This window comes from Podospora pseudoanserina, chromosome 3 (assembly GCF_035222485.1).
Source record: "Podospora pseudoanserina strain CBS 124.78 chromosome 3, whole genome shotgun sequence".
NCBI lineage: Eukaryota > Fungi > Ascomycota > Sordariomycetes > Sordariales > Podosporaceae > Podospora > Podospora pseudoanserina.
This window is the reverse complement of record NC_085922.1, coordinates 1,884,504-1,906,465: the sequence shown is the minus strand read 5'-3', so window position 1 is coordinate 1,906,465 and position 21,962 is coordinate 1,884,504. Positions and strand designations below refer to the sequence as shown.

General features: G+C 53.4%; 11 protein-coding genes and 1 non-coding gene across 12 annotated transcripts; 5 read left to right on the top strand and 7 right to left on the bottom strand.

Annotated features, from left to right (window-relative positions):
- Window positions 1–24: 24 nt before the first annotated feature.
- On the bottom strand, window positions 25–1,401 carry QC764_305500 (uncharacterized protein; the record flags this gene model as incomplete). Its single annotated transcript, XM_062945662.1, has 2 exons — window positions 128–1,401; window positions 25–73 (listed from the first exon to the last, which is right to left on the bottom strand). Exons 1-2 carry the CDS (start codon window positions 1,099–1,101, stop codon window positions 25–27), a joined length of 1,023 nt encoding a protein of 340 aa, XP_062801674.1. The 5' UTR covers window positions 1,102–1,401.
- Window positions 1,360–2,733, top strand: QC764_305490 (uncharacterized protein). Its single transcript, XM_062945661.1, has 2 exons — window positions 1,360–1,901; window positions 1,972–2,733. Exons 1-2 carry the CDS (start codon window positions 1,705–1,707, stop codon window positions 2,612–2,614), a joined length of 840 nt encoding a protein of 279 aa, XP_062801673.1. The 5' UTR covers window positions 1,360–1,704; the 3' UTR covers window positions 2,615–2,733.
- Window positions 2,734–3,013: 280 nt separating this feature from the next.
- On the bottom strand, window positions 3,014–3,106 carry QC764_0052770. Its single transcript has one exon. It is a non-coding gene; the product is annotated as a tRNA-Ile (tRNA).
- Window positions 3,107–3,133: 27 nt separating this feature from the next.
- On the bottom strand, window positions 3,134–6,271 carry QC764_305480 (uncharacterized protein; the record flags this gene model as incomplete). Its single annotated transcript, XM_062945660.1, has 3 exons — window positions 3,134–4,985; window positions 5,040–5,463; window positions 5,518–6,271. The coding sequence occupies 3 exons, from the start codon at window positions 6,269–6,271 to the stop codon at window positions 3,566–3,568; spliced, it is 2,598 nt and encodes an 865-aa protein (XP_062801672.1). The 3' UTR covers window positions 3,134–3,565.
- Window positions 6,272–6,950: 679 nt separating this feature from the next.
- BET4_2 (Rab geranylgeranyltransferase) lies at window positions 6,951–7,484 on the top strand (the record flags this gene model as incomplete). Its single annotated transcript, XM_062940434.1, is given in 3 exon segments — window positions 6,951–7,007; window positions 7,081–7,281; window positions 7,299–7,484. The coding sequence occupies 3 exon segments, from the start codon at window positions 6,999–7,001 to the stop codon at window positions 7,482–7,484; spliced, it is 396 nt and encodes a 131-aa protein (XP_062801671.1). The 5' UTR covers window positions 6,951–6,998.
- Window positions 7,485–7,728: 244 nt separating this feature from the next.
- On the top strand, window positions 7,729–8,437 carry BET4_1 (Rab geranylgeranyltransferase; the record flags this gene model as incomplete). The annotated part of the gene is made up of 2 exons (XM_062940433.1): window positions 7,729–7,972; window positions 8,025–8,437. The coding sequence occupies 2 exons, from the start codon at window positions 7,729–7,731 to the stop codon at window positions 8,435–8,437; spliced, it is 657 nt and encodes a 218-aa protein (XP_062801670.1).
- A 19-nt stretch (window positions 8,438–8,456) lies between these two features.
- QC764_305460 (uncharacterized protein) lies at window positions 8,457–10,163 on the bottom strand (the record flags this gene model as incomplete). The annotated part of the gene is made up of 2 exons (XM_062945659.1): window positions 8,457–9,629; window positions 9,684–10,163. The coding sequence occupies 2 exons, from the start codon at window positions 10,161–10,163 to the stop codon at window positions 8,457–8,459; spliced, it is 1,653 nt and encodes a 550-aa protein (XP_062801669.1).
- Window positions 10,164–10,317: 154 nt separating this feature from the next.
- Window positions 10,318–12,639, bottom strand: QC764_305450 (uncharacterized protein; the record flags this gene model as incomplete). The annotated part of the gene is made up of 1 exon (XM_062945658.1): window positions 10,318–12,639. One exon carries the CDS (start codon window positions 12,637–12,639, stop codon window positions 10,318–10,320), a length of 2,322 nt encoding a protein of 773 aa, XP_062801668.1.
- Window positions 12,640–12,918: 279 nt separating this feature from the next.
- PET8 (S-adenosylmethionine transporter) lies at window positions 12,919–14,147 on the top strand. Its single transcript, XM_062945657.1, has 2 exons — window positions 12,919–13,565; window positions 13,611–14,147. Exons 1-2 carry the CDS (start codon window positions 12,965–12,967, stop codon window positions 13,895–13,897), a joined length of 888 nt encoding a protein of 295 aa, XP_062801667.1. The 5' UTR covers window positions 12,919–12,964; the 3' UTR covers window positions 13,898–14,147.
- On the bottom strand, window positions 13,862–17,802 carry QC764_305430 (uncharacterized protein). The gene is made up of 6 exons (XM_062945656.1): window positions 17,558–17,802; window positions 17,404–17,485; window positions 15,992–17,330; window positions 15,726–15,936; window positions 14,411–15,675; window positions 13,862–14,350 (listed from the first exon to the last, which is right to left on the bottom strand). The coding sequence occupies exons 1-6, from the start codon at window positions 17,589–17,591 to the stop codon at window positions 14,162–14,164; spliced, it is 3,120 nt and encodes a 1,039-aa protein (XP_062801666.1). The 5' UTR covers window positions 17,592–17,802; the 3' UTR covers window positions 13,862–14,161.
- Window positions 17,803–18,168: 366 nt separating this feature from the next.
- Window positions 18,169–18,948, bottom strand: QC764_305428 (uncharacterized protein; the record flags this gene model as incomplete). Its single annotated transcript, XM_062945655.1, is given in 3 exon segments — window positions 18,169–18,339; window positions 18,355–18,533; window positions 18,702–18,948. 3 exon segments carry the CDS (start codon window positions 18,946–18,948, stop codon window positions 18,169–18,171), a joined length of 597 nt encoding a protein of 198 aa, XP_062801665.1.
- Window positions 18,949–21,099: 2,151 nt separating this feature from the next.
- On the top strand, window positions 21,100–21,366 carry MSN5_3 (karyopherin; the record flags this gene model as incomplete). The annotated part of the gene is made up of 1 exon (XM_062945654.1): window positions 21,100–21,366. The coding sequence occupies one exon, from the start codon at window positions 21,100–21,102 to the stop codon at window positions 21,364–21,366; it is 267 nt and encodes an 88-aa protein (XP_062801664.1).
- Window positions 21,367–21,962: the final 596 nt, after the last annotated feature.

Here is a 21,962-nt window from a genome sequence, read left to right as displayed (position 1 = left end):
ACAACCCATCATCCATGCCCAGTCCTACTGAACAAATGCCCCCAAGTTACGAGATACCTGCATATCAACATCACTGCCGAGGAAGCACAGTCAGCAACTGATACCATAAAGGTTTAGGCGCACTCACTCTGAATCCCCATCTCCACTACCACTTCCCTCACCCTCTGTTTCACCGTCCCCACTTCCTGGAGACCCTTGCCCTCCCTCTGACAGTGCAAACTGAGCATCAGTCATATGCTGACCCGTCTGAAGCCCGTGAACCGGATAACCAGTGTGCATATTCGGCCCAGTGCCCATAAGCTGAGGGTGTATGTGGTCACCGGTCTGTCCTGCTGCCACCGGTGGCTGATGCTGTTGAGTGACAGCCATCTGATTCGCATCACTGGGCCCTGCTTCTCCGCCCTCAGGTGCATCCAAAGCAGCTTGATCCTCCTTTGCCTTCCTCTTTCTGTTTGGCTTTGGACCCTTGTACAGTGAACAGTTGGACGTGTTGTCGAACCACTTGCAGTTGGAACAGCTGCCATGGAAAAACTCTGGTAGCACCCGACACTCCAAAAACGGACCCAACGAGTGTTTAGAGCGACGCTCAGCACACGTGGTACACGATACCGGCGCGTCCTGACCGCGAGAGTGAATGAGTAGACCGTTGACGTAACTGGGCCGTTGAGCAGCGATATGACGAGCGGTAATCCACCCCTGAACAAAGTGTATGTACTCATGGCTAGGCAAGCAGAAGATCTTCCTCTGATTCTCATGTTTGAGAGCAGTGTCTGACAAGGCGTCGCGGATAGCAACGGCCACGGTAAGAATGGGGTTTTTGGGGTTTGCACATGCCGCATTCCAGTTCTTGACTAGCGGGTGGTCCTTGAACTCTTCCTCCTTGGTGGACATGTTGGGACGTCCAGGAGGACGGCCACGACGCCGCTTGGGAAAGGCGGCTGGGAGCTCTGGTATTGAGACATCGGGGTTAGGGGTGGTGGTGGTGGTTGTGTTGGCGGTTGCGTCTGCTTCATCTTGGTTCTGATCATGTTGTGGCGTTGGTGTCTCCTGTTGTAATGGTGTGTCGGGATTGACAGCCATCACTTGGCCGTCGTGATCCATCGTAATGGTGACTTATACAGGCAAGCGCTACAAGAAAGAGTGCCGTTGCGACGGCAATGCGTGTGTTATTTTGTAGCGATTATTTTGTAGGAAGAACAGTTGACAGCCCGGAACCTGGCGGTTTGGAGATTTTGTCCCACTCACACTCGGGTGGCGCACGGGCCATACGCCAGGCCAGGTGCCGCCAGTTGGCCACCTACGACACAGCAGACAAGCAGGTTGTCATTTTAGAATATGAAGTCTTTCAATGACCGTCAAGAAGAACTCAATTTCTATATATTATGAGTACAAAGAGGAAAATACACTCCCCAAACCGAGATGACCTCGGGATGCTGCCTGGTAGACATTTGTATGTACAGTAGCTCAACCTTGAAGAACAGTGGGGCGGTCCTACGTAATGCGCCAAGCGGCCCAGAACCATGCGGTTCAACCGACAACAACCTGTCACTGGCCAACTGAAACAGCCGCAACAACACCACACCAAGACACTGGCTTGCGCACCACCAACTATTGGTGCCTTTTTTCTCTAGTTACTTTTTGTTTTCCTCGCTTTTGCTTTTTCAGTCTGGTACTCGGCGCAGGCGCAGGATCATCATCACCATCATGTCCAACCCCAACGCCCTCCTCCTCCTCGCCGACCACATCAAGCTCTCCCTCCTCGAGCGCCAGCGCGCAAAGAACCTCAACCTCCCAAACGACACCCAAGATGGCCACATCTCTCGTTCTCTGGACCAACTCCGCGACGGGATCGAAGCCCTAGAAAAAGAACAACAACGGCTCCAAGAAGCAGGCGAGGAAGCGTACGCCCTCCCGTTCCTCCCCTCCCCTCCCCCCTCCTCTATCTATACCTATCCTGACCATCCCAACCAGTAAATCGACCGCCCTCCTCACAACCCTCACCTCCCTCAACAAACAACAAAAAGATCTCACCACCCAATTCCATGGCTTCCCCACCGCAGCCACAACCTCGACCCTAACCCACCCCAATGACCCCTCCCTAGCCGAAGACTTTGCCCACGCCCAATCCGCCCCCGCTCCCCCCACCACCACCACCAGTCAGAAAAAGAACGTCCGTTTCACAGACGACAACAATGACACTGACCTCGAAGCGCAACGCTCCTCCCTTTTTTCTTCTCAACAGCCATATCGCGACGAGGTAGACGACGACTCGGCGGGGTACCGCAACGAAGCCGAGGGGCTGTCAAACACCCAAATCCACGCCTACCACCGACAGATTCTGGAAGAGCAAGATGCGCAGCTGGACGCGCTGGGGCTGAGCATCAGCCGGCAGAGGGAGCTGTCGATGCAGATTGGGGATGAGCTGGACTCGCAGGTCTTGATGCTGGATGAGAGCGAGAGGGTGGCGGATAGGCATGCGAGCACGCTCAACAGGGCGAGGAGGCAGTTGGGGCGGGTGGCGAGGGGGGCGGCGGAGAGTGGGGAGGGGAGGCAGATGACTGCTATTGTTGTGTTGATTATTGTTTTGGTGTTGTTGATTGTCATTTTGAAGTGATGGGACAGGGCTCATCGTTTTGCAGGCGTTTAACATGGAGTTTTTGGAGTTATGGAAGTCACGCACTGCAGCAGCTGGGGTTGTGTGGGAGGAATACATCCTTTTTTACTTCTTTTTTTCTCCTTTATTTTTTTATTTTTATTTTTTTTTTTTTTTTGCTCTGCAAGCCGGCGGTACTATACAAAGTTTCTTGTTTTGCTCTTTTTCGTCATTTTGTTTTTTGCAATATATCCATCTTGCTATACACTATCTTATCAGACTTGAAGCTTCTCACATGCTCGTCCACCATCTCCACCCTCTGGGCATCCACATCAGCCCCATCACCTCCTCCACACACACAAAACTGACTCACGATGATACATAAACCCTCCCTCCCATCACCAACTTCAACAACGAAAAGCCCGATTAGCTCAGCTGGTTAGAGCGTCGTACTAATACTGGAAACAGTACATGGTAATGCGAAGGTCAACAGTTCAATCCTGTTATTGGGCAGTGTATATCTTTTAGCCTTCTCATATTATAACTTTTTGATGTTTTGCTATTATCTCTTCATCAAAAGTTCGACTCCATCTTTGATTTTGACGCTACCAATTTCTTGTTTCTGCTCGCTATCAACAAACAAAATTATCTACACGGCTGATTCTCCTCACCTCATCAACATCAACATGGGCCAAAAAAAAACCCCAAAGAGAGAGAGGGGGAGAGAACAAAAGAATGTTGCAAAGTCAAAAGCTTGTTGTTTATGTGCATTCTTTATCGGGACTGACTATCTGCATCCATCCTCATCTCTTCAATTTCTCGTCCATCTGGTGTGTTTTGTTCCTTCTTCTCCTTCCGGTTGTGTAGCAATGTGGATTTTCGTCCACAGCAAAAGTCACCCCCTTGTACAGCAGGGTCTTGTGTGTTTGTGTCCAAATACTCTCCTGAGCAATGACATTCAACCCCAAGCAATCAACGAATAACATCCCCCTCCTTGTCAATCCCCTCGAGACCCTCCAAGATGTCGCTGCCCCCCAGCATGCCGACGCCGCCCATAGTGGCCACTTTGTCGTCTCGCCCCCACACTTCGTGAAACCGGACGCTATTATCGCTTGCCGCGACCATAATGCAGCCTTCCATCTTGTAGCGCCTCTTGGGGTTCAGCTCATCCAAGTAGCCCTTCTCAGTCCGCTTCTCCTCCTCAGGACCACTAGGATAGGGAATAGCATACAGCGCACGATGCTCACTGGGCCATGGCACGGCCGCGACCTGGCGACAGTCCGGCCACGAAAAGACGGCGATGCGGACCGGGTGCTCGGGCGACGCGTACCCAAACGTGGCTGCGATTTCCCTTCGAGTGGTGGACCAGATCAAGCTGGTGACCTGAGCCGATACAGAGATGGTTGCCAGTGCTGAGCCTGATTTGGTGTGAAAAAAGTGTATACACTTGTCGTTGGATCCTCCGCCTGTTGCAACAAGTCCGTCCTGCCAGGGGCAAAAGGCAATGGCTTTGACCGCAGCCCCATGCCTCCACTTGTGCTTCACTCCGTCCGACTTGATGTATCGGATTTGGCTTTCAGGCATCTGTCTTGACCCTGTAGTGTCGTCACTCGGAGGCTCCTGTTGAGGAATGTCGGTCTCGACAGTCTCGACTGTAGACCCATTGTGCAAGCCAGACTCATCAGCAGCGTTGTTCATATTGTTGCATAGTTCCTCGTAGTCAAAAAGACAGCACAGGTTGTCGTTGGCCCCTGTAGCAAAGTAATTCCCTTTGGGGCACCAAGCCAATCCGCAGATCTGTTGGGAATGGACCTGGATGTTCAGCAAGAGAGTTACTCTGCCATCCAAGCCCCACAACTCCTTCTCCTCCGGACTTGGCCAATCGACCGCATACAGGAGCACGCGACCTTCGTCAGTCCCGACAAGCAAGTCCTCATGGGTCCAAGAAGCCCGGTACGCGAAGGATTCCCGGTCCTCGGGAGGCATACACTTGTCGGCCCTTTCTTTGTTGAGGCAAGGCCTCCAGCTGAGACAAGAGACGGGCGACTCCATCGACAGTTCGAATCGAGGTCTTCGGCCTGCCCCATGTCTTTCGCCGCGGTCCGGCTTATCTTTCAATGACATAAGTGACAACATGCCACTCGACCTTCCAACAGCCAAGATAGCTGCTTCCCCTTCGGTGCTCGAAAAGGCGACACTCGTGATATGACTGGGTCCGTCGAGGTATTCGTACTGCGAGGGTCGCGCACTGCCGTTCAACAGCTGTACACCGCCGTGCTCAGACCAGCCGTACACCATGTCACCCAGCCCGATAGCAAGGGTGCTGTTGATGTATGAAAAAGCCAGGACAGAGCAATAAAAGTCGTCTCGTAGGCTGGGAGCATCGAGGACTCTGTTTGCAGTCAGCTAACTGTCTTTCAACCACTGGCCACGGGCATCAACTGACTTGAACGGTGCAAATGGTAGCTTGCGCTTCTTAGATGGCTTGCCAGATGCCGCGGCTGTTGTTGGGTGATCCTTGACCCATTGAACGCCGTTCCATTTGGTGAGGCCGTGGGAGCTGAGGTTGTTGGCATCGACCTGTCGAGGGAGACTGACCCTAAGTACCTTCTCGGCTCTATCCAGGCCGAGAGCCACCGCAAGGCGCGCACCGTATTTCTCCCGTTGCTCGTCGGGTCTTGGTTGCAGTGTGGGAAAGTTGGACTGAAAATGCCTGGCGTTTGTACTACTCGTGACCAGCTGACCTCGACCATTGTCAACAGCGGTGTTTCCAGGACCAAGACCCCCAACACCCCATACTGCGCCGTAGCTGATCTGTCTGTCGCCGTTGTGGGTGCCATTCAGATCCCTAGGTCCGAGAACAGTGGGAGCTAGGATGTTGTGTCAGTCTCTGTATTGTTGCCTTGATGGGGCTAGAGGCTTACTTGAGACATATCTAATGCCATCATGATGAACAGGCTCTCCCCGGTCCCGAAGGTCGCCAAATATGGGAGCACTAGGAACGCGACGAGGGGAGCAAAAGGCGTCTTCGGCGGCTCCCTTGTGCCGCAGAAGCTTCTCGGCTCGGGTCAGTTGGTTCGCTGGCTTCCTAGTCCTGTACCTCTCCGTCTGAGTTTCTCTCTCTCTGGGTCTGGCAGGAATGAAACGGTCTGGTGATCGAGACCAGGAAAAGCTGGCTACAGGAGAGCCGTTGGTAGTTCTTCGCGGAAGGGCCGGGCTGGCGTCAAACGAAAGCGATGTAGAAAGTGCAGGTCGTGGGCGAGGGTAGTTGACGGTCAGAGCGACTGTGTTTCTGTGTAGTCTTGTGGGTGGACGTGTGATAGTCTCCGGCGAGCTTCCGGTTATTGGAGTTTGTTCACCGTCGTCCTTGGGTTGATCATCGTCTTCGGAAGAATTTCCATCATAGTTCATGCACAGGTTGGCAAAGGGACGCCCTGTTTTCTTGATGTTGGAGGGCAGCTCGCGAAGCTCAATGGGCCTTGCAGGCTCATCAGATTCTTCTGGGGATTCTTGACTCTCCCGGCATGATTCCAGCGAACCGTATCCCGAGTCTCGCGTGTTGGAAGGAGAGCTGGCGGACCGTTTACGACGTGACTCTTGGTTGTATGGAACCACGTGGTTCATGGTTTTGCTTTGCCTTGTAGCGTAGCCACGGTTGGTGTTGCGTATGGCGCCCATAGCGAAGCTGCGGCTTACCAAGACTGAAAAATGAGAAGAGTATGGAAGAGAGAAGCGATGGGAGAAGATGCGAATGCTAATGAGATTCACAAAATGATATTTTTCAAAGACCTAGCGAGTGTAAGGGCCAGCAAGAATTGGTGTAGTTGAAGCCGTCGATGGATCGAGACGGCGGTGTTTGATGCGGGCCTGGATGATCAGAAACCTGTTCGGCCGGTGATGGGTGACAAGTCCATACGTGAAACGCCCGACGGGATAATAGTACCCTGATGCCGATGCTGTAGTCGCGTAGCAATATTCGGGAATGATGGTCTTAGGAATCAAGAGAGAAGATGCAGAGGCCAAGCAGACGAAAGTCATCCAGACGATCGGAGTCCTGTTGCCCGTGTGGGACTGGGAGGATAGCACCTGCCCATCTCTTTTCGGTCCTGACCCTCATGACGACACATTATGGTTACTGAGGGAAAGCGCTCGACGCATTTGAGCACTTTCCCCGCCATATCCTCTCTATCATGGAAGGTGTTGAATGGAAGGCAGGAGCTATTCAGGGGCTTCAGGGGGCTGCCCCGATTCGCTAAGCCCCCTATCTCTTATCGATAAAGCCCCGCAACAGCTGACGAATGCACACACTGTGCTGCTGTAGCCTTCCTGACCTCACACCCGACGTCATTTCGATCCCGCACCCGAATCCTCCACGCGACACATCATCGCAACAACTACACAAACCATGGCCGATGTAAGTTCTTTCACCAAACCCCTCATCTTTCCCAGCAGCAGACAAATTAACTAAACAAGCCCTGAACAAAAAGCAAGGCGGCTCCCAGCACGGCATAGCCCGCACCACCCGCACCCGCACCCCCGCCCAAAAGCAGCAGGACCTCGAGCGCATCCAAAAGTACCGCGACCTCGAATCCCACCTCCGCCAGCTCGTCTCCTCCTCTGATTACTCCCGCCGCGAAACCTTTGACCTCACCACCACCCTCCTCAAGCTCAACCCGGAATACTACACAGTATGGAACGTCCGCAGGCGTACGCTAACTTCTGGCTTATTCTCAAGACGGTCGGATGGGTGCTCATGCTCGAGGGCGTGCTCGAGTTCTTCTCGGTCAGACACTACAACAACGTGTTCCGACGAGTCATCGTGCTCTTATTCGACAAGGACCCCGCACAGCCAAGCTTGCCGGAGGATTGGGAGGAGTGGTATAATAGCTGACCAGGGGTCTGATGATACCGCTGTCGCGCAAGAACCAACGGAGCGAGAAGATGGGGAGGCCCAGAAGAAGGATCTTGATATTATAACCTCGGAGCTGTCTTTTACTTTTGGGCTTTTGCTCAAGAGCCCGAAATGCTATTGGATTTGGTCGTATCGGCTTTGGACGTTGGATCACTCTATCCTGCTTCTGCCGGTGGAGAAGGCGAAGAAGATTTGGCAGGACGAGTTGGGACTCGCGAGCAAGATGCTGTCGATGGACCGCAGGAATTTCCATGCGTGGGGGTACAGGCGGCATGTTGTCAGCCAGCTGGAGAGCAGGGAACTGGGCGGGGATTCGTTGGTGGAGAGCGAGTTTGCGTATACTGACCGGATGATCCGGGCTGATTTGAGTAATTTCTCGGCTTGGCATAGCAGGAGCACGCTGATTCCGAGGCTGTTGGATGAGAGGGGGGCGGGGGAGGAGGAGAGGAGGGCTTTTTTGGATGCCGGTATGCTATTTGTTGTCTGAAACTGATGGATAGGTGCTGACATGACGAGCAGAATTCACCCAAATCCGAGAAGCGCTCAATGTCGGCCCCGACGATCAGTCACTGTGGTATTATCACCAGTTCCTTGTCGACAACCTCGTCAGTCCAGTTAGGCGTCCCACCATTGTTCCGACCTTGACGGTAGATCAGAGGGTGGACTACCTCTTGAAAGAAATCACGGAAATCAAGGATCTGCTAGAGGATTATGAGGATGTGAAGCTGATCCATGAGGCGTTGTTGGAATACACGCTGGGGTTGTGTCAGCTGGAGAAGAGGAAACCTCTTGAGCATGAGAGGCAGGATCTGATATCTTGGGTGAAGAAGTTGAAGGAGTTGGATCCGATGAGGATGGGGAGGTGGGTCGATTTGGAGAGGGATTATGGGTTGACTGAGCTGCTTCCTGGCGGGGGGGGTGGGTGGTTATAAGTATATAATAATTCTAATGTCACTTATTGTAGGTAATAGGGGTGTTGCACATCTCCTTGATATCGTGCATCATTTTCCCGTCTTTTTCTCGTAATCCGATGAGGCCACCTAGATACCCCATGATTTGTTGGAGTGGTATCATCCCTTTGGGGTTTCCCTTTAGCATGGGTGAACTGGACTTTAGCACCTGCCCACCGTACAACACCCTGACGAAATGTTTTGGCTGCTGCTTGTAAACCTCAAAGACGATCTCGGAGCCCATCCCGGGCCAGTGCATATCGTCTACTTGTAGCACGCCCAACAGTCGGGAAATTGACCCGTCGTGGGCAATGTTGTGTCGATATCTCACTTTTGTCTCTTCTTTTGTCACGGATGAGATATGTGACAATAGTTCGGCGATCCACACCCCGTAGCTTGCGACTGAGGCTTGGAGGGATTGTTTGGAGGAGCGGTAGGTGTGGTGGTACTCCCACTGGCCTAGGCGGTAGACGGTGTCGGCTAGGTGTTGGGGGATGCATTTGTTGTTGTGGGGGGAGTGGACTGAGCAAGGGAGGGGACGGGAGTGGCATTGTTTGGAGGAGAGGTTGTCGAAGTAGTGGTCGAAACTGATGTGGAAACTGGTATCGGAGGGGGGGACGCCGCTTATGATGTCTAGTTGGGTGAGGATCTCTTTTGATAGCTGCAGGTGGGATTTCCATTGGGGAGTGGATTGGATTTGGGAAAAGAGGTGGTGGGAGAGGGGGCAGGGGTATTTGGGCTCGAGGGAGTCGATTTCTTTGTTTTGGATGAGGAGGGGGGTGGTGGTGGTGGTTTTGGGTGGTAGGAGGGCGGATACCAGTGCGCCGGCGACTTGGGAGGTGATGGGGTTGTTGGTTATGCGGAACTCGGCTGAGGTTGGTGAGATGAGGGGGGAGTAGACTGACAGCAGGTCGAGGCCGTGCTGGTAAGAGTCGGAGAGGCCTTGGGTTGTGATTTGGGGAAAGTTGCAGGTGCCTTGGAAACCGAGGGGAGATGGGGGGAAGGGGTTGAAGGGGGAGGTGAAAGGGGAGTGGTATCCTGGGATGGAGGGGGGTGATCCAGGGGTGAGAGGGGAGGAGTAAGAGTAGATGGCGATGTTATTGCAGTTCCAGGGGTGAGGTTCAACAGGGAAGGAGTTGGATGAGTAGGGGGTGCGGAGGTGGTGGCGGTGGATCTGGGGGCTGTTAGAACTGAGGTGACAGGCAAAAAGAGGGGGAGAGTCACTGACTACTTCGACGTAGAGGAGTTCATATTCTGAGGGTGGCCTGGGATATTCCTTTGCCCGGACATGAGGCATGTTGCACCAGTTGTAGGTGCCATACTGGGAGTCTGGGGTGTGGGAGGTGTTGAAGATGAATCCCCAGACGCCGGTGCTGTTGAAGACGGTGGTGAGGTTGGTTATCGAAGATGGTTTTGGGGGATACCAAGACAGGTCGATCTCAAAGTCTTCACTTTCGAGCGACTCTGGTGCGTTTGAGGCATGTGAAAGGCCCAGCCTGGCAAGTAATATAGCTGTGAGACTGGCCACGCTGGACAGCGTGCTGTGCATCATATCAGTTGTGCTTATCAGATCTTGGTTGAGCAGTTGAACTAGCAGCCCAATGATGAGAACCGTGGACAGTCCAAGAGCCAGAAATAGTGTTGAGGACCCCCAGAAACCATAGAAAACATGGCGCCGTCGGCCCGGTTGATGCTGGGTCACATCCATCAAAGTGTTGCATCTGCAAAGTTGACAGTGACGCTGGCGACGAAGTTGGATGGCAGGGAGGGGCACCGTTGATCAACGATCACCGTGCATAACCGCGCCGGACACCAACACGTGGGGCGGCAAGGCTGCCGACTGGCTAAACTTAACACTACTTCTATTTCGACTTTGACTTCAGCACCTCTCGGCGCCGTACTGGTCTACTGTACCTCGGCTTGATCAACCCCGACAGCAACATATGCCGATACGACATTCGAATCTGACTCCTGACCTTCCTCCGTTTTGGCATGAACTTCCTCCGTTTCACCGTGAGCAGCATATCTGGATCAAGCTTCCTGTACCGAATCTCCCACCTCAGCCAGTCTTCCAAGCCCGGTATATGAATTCCCAGCGTTGGCAGCGCCAACAGCTGGGGCGGATTATCTGTCCTTCTTTCCGTAATGTCATCCTCCCAGGCCTTGGCCTGCAACAGCCTGGCTCGTTTACTGGCTGACGAGTGTAGCAGCTCCTGTTCCACCGTGTCCGAGCTTTTCTTTTCAGCATCCTTGCTCTCTTCGTTCTCGACAGCCTCCTCTCGGATTTCCCACTGGCCATCAGCGTTACGCTTACGCAAGGCCCCATACTTGTCCAGTTCCTCAATATCCGGCCAGTATTCATCGCGTTGTATTACTCCCGTAACATCAACCCTGGAGTATATTCCAGGGAGAGTGTACCGTATCTTGCCAGGCGCATACCGCTTGAGCATAGCCGCGAGGTCATTCTTGCTTTGCTCATCAAGCGCTTCTTTGAACGGCTTCTGATGCTCCGCCTCAAATGGCATGACATGAAGATTACCTGGCAGCCTGCTGAGCAGTCGGATCCAGTACCGGCCGTCATACAGCTTGAAGCCTGACCATCCGGTTGTCTTCCACTGGTGCGGTTTTTTGCCCCATCTTCCTCTGATGTTGGGCGCCCAAAAACCGGTACGAGGCCGTGGGACATTCGAAGCGTAGGGCGCGCGGGTCAGGAGCCAGCGGAAGGGTTGGCTGTTGGGGCCCATCATGGGTACAAAATGTACGCCGCAGATGACGTACGGCTTGGGAGGTGGTGGCTCGACGCCATCTTGTGCCAGGGAGGGAAACAGCATAGATGCGAGATGATCGAGCTGGCCAGCTTGGTTGAGCTCTCTTTCCGGTGTGATCATGGAAATCAGCTTTCGAAGCAGGAGAGCGGCGATGTAGCGATGGTGATCAAGCCGCTTCTGGCGACCCTCAGGTGACTTTGACGATAATCTTGACACTCGTGGGAGTCGGAATTTCGGCAGTTGTACCACCAACGTGCCAGTACTGGGCTCAAAATGAGGGACCAGAGCACTCTGCAGCAGGCGATCTGCTTCAGCCTCCTCAAAAGCTACTCTCTTCCTGCACCGTTCTGCCAATCGCAATATCGCCGGCTTCTGAAGCGCCTCTGGCAAGCGGTGATTCTTCCACATCTGCCTCACGGCATTCCTCATGGTCAGCGTCGGGTCCTTGTTGGTGTGATCCTCAAACCACGGAACGTTATTCTCCAAGCAGGTGGCAATCAAGCGATCCTTGGAAAAGTGTAGCAGCGGCCGATATACCATGACTCCCCCATCCTCAAAGTCCATCGTCGGCAGCGGAGGGGCAGGCTTGTTGCTCCTGGCGATCCACTCGTCATAGTCCTGGTCGGCAGAAAAAGCGTCCTTGAGATCTGTCCTCCACATCATGGGTTCCGCGTTCTCAGCAAACGTGGCCAAGTCGAAATGGAAATCATCACGTAAGGCTCGCAATATCTTGGTCCTTTCGGCCCTGTTTGGGTAAATATTCCACACAGGGTGTTTACTCCTCTGGTCATCGATAAAGCCGCTCTGGTAGATGCCATGCATATCGTAACACTCGGGGATGTCTGTTGCCGGGCGCATCCCTCTCAAGCCGCGATATCCATGGCCGGAAAGCAGCCTCATGAGAATGGTCTCATACTGGTCATCTTCGTGATGGGCCGTGAGCAAAGACATGGTCTTGCAGTTCCTGGCGAAGGTGCCCAATTTCCGATAGCGCTGCTGACGTGCAAGAGTCTCGATGTTGGGCACCGTGTTGGGATCCACACCCTTGCCCAATACCTGGGCCCAGTCGATTTTGGCAACATAGGCAAAGATCTTGAGCCCTCTCAGGGCATTGATTACCTGGTCGACTTCCTCAACCATGCCCTTCCGCAGATCATGGTTGACAACAAAAGCGACAGGGTTGCTGACGGGGTGGTCAGCCACCTTGAACCAATGATCGGTCGTCCTGATCTTGGTAGAGAGGTAGGCCAGGGCCATGGAGTCGACACCGCCGCTGATGGCGAGGGCAATGGGCTTGTGGGAGCGCCCACGGTCGTAGGGGAACCTGGGGTTACATGTTGCGTGGAGGGCGTCTAGGAACTCGCGGGGGGCGATGGCCCTCGCTGTGCTGTGCACAACAGGCGGTAGCGTTCCCATTCCATCGCAGGTGAGCCAGATACCGAGTAATAAATCTCTGTCACTAATAAAAAGAGAGAACAAATAAATCACCATCAAAGTCGTGAGGGGTCCGAGCTTTTGTATTCACAAGTGATCGCCTCAACCCCTACCTCTTGGCACACCAAGCCCGCATCGGGCCCACCAGCATGACGCATTTGCCTGCCGGGCCCGGACCGGAGCTCGGGAATTTTCATCTCAGCCCTTTGCGATTGTGACAGCGACGCCGGCGACAACCAGCTCTGCGCCTGGCCACATCCTCACCACTCCGGACCTCTCAACCGGCCGCTCTGTCCCAACCGACACAATGTCAGAACCCCCCCCACCCCCTTTCAACACCGCCCTCCTCTCGGGCGCCCTAGCCGGCACAACAGTCGACCTCCTCCTCTTCCCCCTCGACACCCTCAAAACCCGCCTCCAATCCCCCACCGGCTTCTTTTCCTCAGGCGGCTTCCGCGGCATCTACCGCGGCATCGGCTCCTGCCTCGTCGGCTCCGCCCCCGGAGCGGCCTTCTTCTTCTCCACCTACGAGCACACCAAATCCTTCCTCTCCCACAACTTCCCCCCCTTGCCCACCTCTCCAAACCAAACAACCACCCCAGCCTACCACCACATGCTCTCCGCCTCCCTCGGCGAAATCGCCGCCTGCGCCGTCCGCGTCCCCACCGAAGTAGTAAAACAACGCGCCCAAGCCGGCCACCACAACGGGTCCTCCGCCCAAGCCTTCCGGCACATCATTGCACAATACAGCACCATCGGTCTCCCCGGTGTGTGGAAGGAGCTCTACAGAGGCTGGACAATAACAATCATCCGCGAGGTCCCTTTTACCGTGCTCCAATTCCCGCTATGGGAAGGTCTCAAGTCGTGGGGCCGCGCGAGGAAACAACGCACCGGGAGGGGACTCTTTGGTGATAGTTCCTCTTCCTCTACATCAACTGAAGTTTCCGCCCCAGAGTCGGCGCTCTACGGTTCGGTGGCTGGCGGGTTCGCCGCCGCGGTGACAACACCGCTTGATGTCCTCAAGACGAGAGTCATGCTCTCGACTGAAAAACAAAGCATGTTCAAAGTCATGACCGATATCCTGAGAGAAAACGGGATACGTCCCTTCTTTGCGGGGATAGGCCCGAGGGTGATGTGGATCAGCATAGGGGGCGCGATATTCTTGGGGAGTTACCAGTGGGCGGTGAATACGCTTTCTGTAGGTGGAGAGAAGAAGAGGGGGGAAGAGAGTGTCTTGTAGAGGTGGGAAAATAAGGACAGTAAAAATAATGGAGGGACGGGAACATGATAGACGAAACAACACCATGCACATAGATCTTGATACCCCTAGTTGTGTTGTGCGATCAAACTGAGCGCCTGTATATAATATGTACATTTACTACGCTAAAAAAAACATCAATAATTACCATTCGCCGGCCCTGCAAAAGCCAACCCACCCAACCAACCATATACAAACCCTACCTTCCTTCAACTCCCATAAACACCCCCACACCATCAAACACCATTAAACACCAGGCGTCCCAACCTCCTCACTCTTTTTCCCCGCCTGCTCCTCCTCCTTCACCACCTCCTCCACCTGCTCCGTCAACTTAATTTCCTTCCTCCCATTCGCCCTATAATGAAGAACAATATCACTCCCCCCCCTCCAAACATGCGTCCTCAGCGTCGCAAGCGTCATCTTATTCGGTAGCATCTGTTTTGTCTTATCAGCACCACCCCCACCTTCCCTTTCCCACCCCCTAGTAGTACTCACCTGTTCGTTACACCACAACTCCAAATACTCCTCCGGCCTCATCACCCCCTCCCCAACCTCTCCTCCCTCCCGTTCCACCCTCTCCACCTCCTCCTTCCACTCCCGATCAATCCTCTCAGCCACATACCCCAAAATCTTCTTCACCCTCAGCATCCTATTCGCATTGAGCCTATTATTCCCATCCGGCGCCGCCACCAGCTCAGGCAGCTCCCCTTTGTACGGAAACAGCACAAAGCTGACCTTCACCGCGTCCTTGACCGGGAGAACATTCTGCAGCAAACACTCCCCAAGCCACTTCGGTCCCTTCTGTTCAATCTCATCCGCGTCAGTACCCACACTCCCCACCGTCCCACGATAAACTTCCGCCGAGCCGCCAGAAGTTTCTTCCTGTATAATGACTTTTGTCCCAGGTGGGAGTTTAAGAACCGGAGTATCATTCGGTAAAGAGGGCGTGATTTTCGTTTCGACAATCTGGCCTGGGTTGTCAACAAGCTCTTCTTCGTATTCCGCTTTAATCTTCTGAACGACGCCGCCAAGGTTGTCGTCAAATTCCCTTTCGTGTTGGCTGCCATTCGACTCTGACTCCTCGGCCTTCTCGTCCAAGGCGGCAGGTTTCTCTGCTTGGGGTGTAGATGCCGAGCGACCCAGCTTCATGCTGAACCCGCCCATTCGAAACTTCTTCATTCCACCAAACGGCGTGCTGGGAGTCTTCCCACCGTCCTTTTCCTTGTCCTTGGCATCCTTCTCCTTCTCTTTGCCATTGGTTTCAGTAGCACCTGGTGTCTTGGCTGGTTGCTCAGGGCCGGGGGTCGGGGGCACCTCGGCCGCGGGAGTTTGGGCTAGTCTGTTGCTCTGATCTAATCCCGGCGTTTGTATCGCATCGGCGAAATAGTCTTCGCGTTCTTGTGAGGGTCTGCTGACTTGGGAAGTTCTCTTCTCAAGTGGGCTGAGTGGTGTGGTGAAGCCTCCATCCAGGAAAGGAGCCATTGGTGAACCGGGGGTAGCAAGACCGATGGCCATCCCAGGAGTCATGGGTGGGTAGTTCATGCCAGCAGCCTTCGGTGTAGCTGACGACGAGGGTTCAGAAAACTGCCATCCTGCTGGTCCTGGAATACTAATCGCCAGTGGAGGCAGCATCCTACCGCCGCCTGCCGTCTTTTTGAGCACCTCTTCGTTGAGCTTGTGTCTGAAGGCCTCGTCACGGCGGATTTCTTCGTCGATGAGGTTGGCAAAGAGATATCTGAGGACCCATTTCCCAAGGTTGACTAGAATTTGTCAGCTGCAATCCGACCTTCCTCAGGTTGGAAGGACTTACTCCTCTGATCTTCTCTAAACTCCGTATTTTCCACAGAGCCCAACTCATCAGCGTACATCTCTGCATCAAAGCAATTGTAAGGTTCCAACACAACAGCAAGATTGCCCGAGCTGGTGTCAATCGAGCACCACGGCGCCACGGCCTCCTTAGTGTTAACCTGTGGCACGATGGTCTCAAGGTGATGCTTTCCAAACTCTTGAATCGGTCGGCACTTCAAAGGGTCAATATCGTCGCACATACAAAACAAAGTGGGAGAGGGAGCATACCTGAATCAAATCCCACAACAAGACCTCACCAGCAGTATCCAGGGTCAGCACTCGTCTCCGATCATTCAACAACCTGTGCTTCACCAGCCCAAACTGGCCCGCTATGGTCTCCTCTGGTTCATGCTGTATTGGCTCAGGGAGCTCCACCATGTTGAACGCCGGCTCCGGGACCTGTGAGCCTGGACTGACCGAATTCTCATCCACGTTACCGCTACCCAACGTAAAGGGAAGAGGAGCCGTGTTCGAGATTCTCAAAATGGACTTCTCCGAAATGTTTCGCTTATGCCGGGGCTTGTACGGGGATTCGGCTCCAGACGCAGGCGGCACCATAGTCGACGACAAAGATCCGTCCCGACTCCTAATCGTGGCCAACGATGCCCGATGTGCCCTGAACGCCTCTGGCAGTTGCGTATGATCACTCGAGTCCACATTCTTCCATCTGTTGATCGATGCCCTGCTGGTTGATGTCCAGATGCTGTCTCCCCAGGCCACTACTCTCGTGACGCCATCGTTTTCTTGAGCGACAGCTAGCGATAGCCCGTTGTCAAACTCCCCATTCGTACCCCTGACATCCGTCTTGACCACCAACCCCGACCTGTCAGCGCTGTAAAAGGTGTGCAGCGAAGGGTCATCCGAGAACAGCGCCCAAACACTGCTGTCATGCATGGTAAGTGTATGCATACACCTTCCCGCCGTGACGCTCCACACCTTGACCGTCTGATCAGAACTAGCAGACATGATCAAGTCCCCATTCTCGCTGATCAGAATCGACCTGATCATGTCCGTATGACCAACAAACTTGGTGATACGTTTACCAGTTTTTGGATCCCACAACCGTACTGTCGACTCGGGTCCGCCGTTGGCGACAACGTTGTGTGTTACCCCCATGGCATAGATGCTGCCCTTCTCAGCCACCTCTTCACCTCGGGCGTCAATCTCGAGGATGTTTCCGCCTCCAGCCAGGTCCCAAAAGTTGATCTTGCGGTCGAGGCCGCCCGAGGCTACCCAGTTTGTGTCTGCTGTTGGTGTCGCGACGCATTTGACATAATCGGCATGCTGGCCGATGGTCACCGGGTCGGCCGGTGTTTCGGCTAGTGGACGCCATAGCTTGACAAACAGATCCGAGGAGCCTGATACAACGGCTGTATGCTTCTCGGCGAGCGTAATGTCGTTGACCCAGTGGGTATGCGCTTGTGTTTGTGCTCGAAATGTGGTTGCCCGTTTGGATGTGCTGGCGCTCATCGTCTCGTCGATCATGGCGGAGTGGGAGGTCTGGGGGGCAACGAGATCTCGGTTGAGATCCCAGGCGCAGAGGACACCATCGCGGCCGCCGGAGTATCTGTGGGGAGCATATGTCGGTAAGTAATGAACTTCTGGGGGTAGGTTCGGTATATCTGGAGCGACGCTCTCACAGGATGCTGTTTGTCTGGTCGATGGCAAGGCCATTCACGCCGAGTCTATGGCCGCCAGGAGAGGAGTTGGGGTGTTCGAGGACTATCAATTGGAAGCGTCAGATGGAGATGTGTCTGTAGGGATGCTGCAGGACGACGCATTGGTAGCACAAACCATAGCTGATTCTCTGGCGGGCCTTTTTGGACATGGCGAATGGATAGCCCGTTGGGTGCCAACCATGTGATTGCGCGGTAATGTCAGTGGATATGATACTTTATGGATGAAACGTCCAGAATGATACTAGTAGCAGTCAAAGTATATCTGAAACCTAGTCTCAAGTGAGAGATAATCAATGGATGAATATTGAAGTTGAGCTCGTGTTCACAGGCAATTGCGGGGTGGTATTTTGGGGCGCGCGGACAGCTCCAAAGCTCCCCCAGATCAGCGGGAGCTAAGCGCGTTCCGGGTGCTGCTGCCAAGGATGCTTCAGTGGGGACTGCCCCATGTTCTGGAAGTTCGAAACCTGGCAGATCCACGTGATTGGGCCTGCCAAGATATCCAACGTCTCTTCTCTCTCTCCACTCTCAGAGTCATCATCATGTCTTCACACTGGTCACTTGTTCTCAGGAAGATTCTCAGAGGTCTGTGATATCCCGCTCAAATCAGTAGGCAATGTCTTCCATTGTGTCCCTTGGGTATCTCCCTCCACCCCTTCCCAAACTCCACAAACTCCATATCGTTGTAAAAATACAAATAAGATACAGGGAAGGATCCTTCTCTCCTTCTCACTTCTCCTCTTTCTTCACCCCATGGGTCTTCTTGTCATCTCGGGCAGAGCCGGAGGGCGCGGGCGAAGCTGGTCCCAGACGGGCAGGGTTCCGGGCCGGGATGGCCGGCGACGAGGGAACGGCAGGAGGCGGCCGGGAGGGAAGGGCCGGTGGCGCGGGTCGAGTGGGCGCGGGTCGAGTGAGCGCGGGCGGCGAGACGGGGCCCGGCAGCACAGGCGGGAGCGAGAACGGCAGATACGGAACCGCAAGCACACCACCAGAGAGGGAAGGTCGAGGGCGCGAGCCGACGACAACGCCAGAGACAGCTCCACCGAGGACACAGCCCCGGGCAGCACGGCGGTTGGGGTTCGCCCAGTTGTGGCCTATCACTTGAAGTTAGCAAAGTCGGCCATCTAAATCGGTGAGAAACGACTTACGAAACGCGGGAGGAGCAGGGTAGCCATACGGATTGTTTGGCTCGAGGTGGTCGGCTTCAAGGAAAACGTCAGCAAATTTTCGATCCAAGAACAGCACCTGCTGGGACAACTTACCAGGACGAGGCAGAGACTCTTCCCCGGCAGAAACCGACGCAGACGAGGGCGCAGCAGATGCAACCGACGCAGCCGACAGCGACCGTTCCTCCAAAGAGGGCCGGCCCGGAGGCGCAAGATTCTCTGTGGGCTGCGAGCCCAGGGACGGCGACGACGAGAGAGCGTTGCCCTGCGAAGGGCTGGCGGTTGATGAAGCCATCATGGTGACGGCAAATCTGTTGCTTTTGGTGGGAAAGAGAGAGTACATCCCAGGCCTACGTGTGTGGGGATTTATTTGTACTATCTCCTGCCGGTCTGTGCTCGCTGCCTCACCAGGGCTTCCGGTAGCTTCTGGCCCTGGCTTCGTCTCCGCGTCGGATGCCACGATTGGCTCGACAGCACCGAGCGGAGAACGCGGCAGCGGGAGCTCAGGCCGGCTGCTGGCGGTCGCCGGCGTTTGGCTTCGGGTCCGGACGGGCAGGCGTGGCACCGGCGGCAGAGGGAACGCTGGTGGGGGCGAGGGCTGTTCGAGGGTGATCCCTCGAGGACGGGCAGGTAAGGCTGGCTCTGATAGAGGTTAGCTAACTTTCTAAATCAGCCGTGTTTGGTCAGAGCTGGGTTTGAGAACCCCCAGGTTCAGAGCAAAGGTAAGAGGACCAAGACAAAAAAGATCAATCAACATCGTTACTTGCCAGTTGGAGCAGCGGTCGAAGGACCCCAAGCAGCACGAGCTCTGGTCATCGGAAAGTCGCCACCCCCTTCACAATCATTGAGGTCAGCCATAGCCCCTTTGAATTGAAGAGTGTTGATGAGGATATCACTTACTTCCGATGTCACCAAGCAGGTGCTCAAACTGGTCGATCATCCCAGCTGTCTCTTGCAGAGTCACCTCCTCCTCCTCGTCATTGCGGTTTGGTTCTGCTTACATCTGTGGTTAGTCGGTTCATCCGAGACACAGTCAAGTCAACCCGATGATCACGACTTACGTTTTGACATGTTTGTCACTTTGGTGGTTTGCTGTGACTGTTGATGTTGGTGTGATGGGTTCAACTCAGAAGGTCGAAAGAGAGAGAGCAAGAAGAGAGGTCGGACAGGAGGGATTTTTCAATTTTCCAAGGCCACCAGAGTGTGCACGACTGCAGTCGGTCTTCGTGAGTACCCTCCTGGCTCAAAGCAGATATCAAGTTGGTCCAAGCGTTTCACCGCCTTCGAAAGATCAAAATGGAAGTCAAGGAGCAACAGCGACGGTAGGGGTTATTGCTGTTGGACAGAACGGTAGGGTTCTTTGGGTTCTGGACATGCACGCGCATGCCTGCCAGTCAGCATCACTGCAAAGAAGGCTTGTGTGCTTCAAGATATCTAGTGAGTGCTCTGACCTCTTTCCAAAGAACTGTTACTCGACTTCATCAAGCTCCAAATACAGTAAAAATGGCCTTTTCACGAGCATCTTCTCCGGTTAATGTTGTTTGAGTTCTGTTTCTCAAGCCAATGCTCTGTCTGTCAATATATAACTCGAATTGAAGCACGCAATGTTCAATGAACTCCTTATTGTGCGCTACTATTTCAAAGCCATGGTGAAGTCTGTTCATTACTTAGTCTCACATATGTGTTTCAGGCAAGTCCGGATCGTAAGAGAACTGAGAGATACACAGCCATCCTACCAGCACTCTTTCAACGTGGGTGTCGGCCTCTGACAACTTGACTCATCAGTCATTTCTTTGACGTCTCGAAAAAGGAACTATCTTTATTGACGACCAAACACTTAAAGTCACAGAATTCACATAAATAATCATTTCTGGCATGGAAGTGCGGTTGCTGGAGGGATGGTTGTCATAATGCCAAGGCTGGATTCAGGAGTGACCCCTTTTCCAGAACTGAGTCTTGGCATCTCACAGTCAACAAGAACAAAGATACATCATGACACCTCTGAACAAGGTGAATCTTCCATGACTTGATAGCCCATGGTTCTTTCGTGGGCCTCTAGTCAGGAGCTGATCACCTTTGGCTTGTAGTTCTTATCATAACGTGGGTTATGTTCAAGGCGTTAACTGTTTTAAAGTCAGCGATGACAACACGATAGGTTCGTCAAATGATGACATTATTGTTGTGACTATACCAATCTCTGCCAGATGTACTAGACTTCCATGTAAATATCCCCCCCTCCCTCGGAATTTCTCCCGAGCTATGGATTCCTGTTAGAAAAGGATCATCATTGTTTATTATAAAGTATACCAGAAGGTATTAAAGATCACGATTTTGCATCTTGATGATCCGGGTCTTTACGCATAGTACCGCTGAATGATTATTTGTGCTTATATTGATCAGCATATAAATATATCAACCACTCCTCTTTACTGAGTACATATATCTCACCTCACCTCTTTGCGATGCCACATGGAACTTGGCTTATTGGTCAGTCATGCACCTGCCCACTCACCTACTTCTACACTCGTTGTCTAACCTAAGACACCGCTCTCCAGCTCCGACGGTCTCGAATAGACATCCTTCCCAGACCTTTCTCAAATTGTGCAGCAGTCGTCTCACCCGACATGAGAGCCTGCCAGAGGATACTGAAGACCCAACATATGTATTACTTCTCGAGGATGCAGTGTCTCCTCCATCGCTGGGGGGCGACAATAACGCCGAGAAATTTTGCTTAGTGGTCGACTTTTTCAGCAACCTCTGACCTCGATCGTGCTCGATCTACTTTTAGGGATCAGTTGTGAAATTTAATTATGAATTATCTGACCCTGTTCGTCACGGCACTATCCCAGTTTGAGAGCCACACGTTGTCCTTTAGCGATGTGACTGGCAGAGGGACAAAAGGCTCGCTCGGAAGTGCTACAACTGCGGTGTTATGGCTGAGAACACCGGATCTTGACGATTGAAGAGATTGTGCCAGTACCGCTTGGTTTTGGAAATAGGATTCCCACATCTAATGGTGAAATTACCGGTCTAGATGGCCCTCGCTTTGAGAAATTAAACAACATCGCTTACTGTTTGGTTCTTTGGTGTTAGGTACCTTAGGTATGTGAAGCCAAACATCTGGATCCTTTCAAACGCTACTTTCCATACTCTTTTCCTCTTTGACTAGGTTTGTTTGCCCTACTTTGAAGGCAAATCACACACTGATTCCGTACGGAATTTTTATTGCAGCCTGGAGAAGCTCTTCTTTCATTCGCGCCTTCCTGGCCTAGTTCTCATCAAAATCCCCACATAACATACCCTATTCAGCGTATCCGTTTACTACCTAAACTCTTTCCTTCGTTGAATTAGGTATCT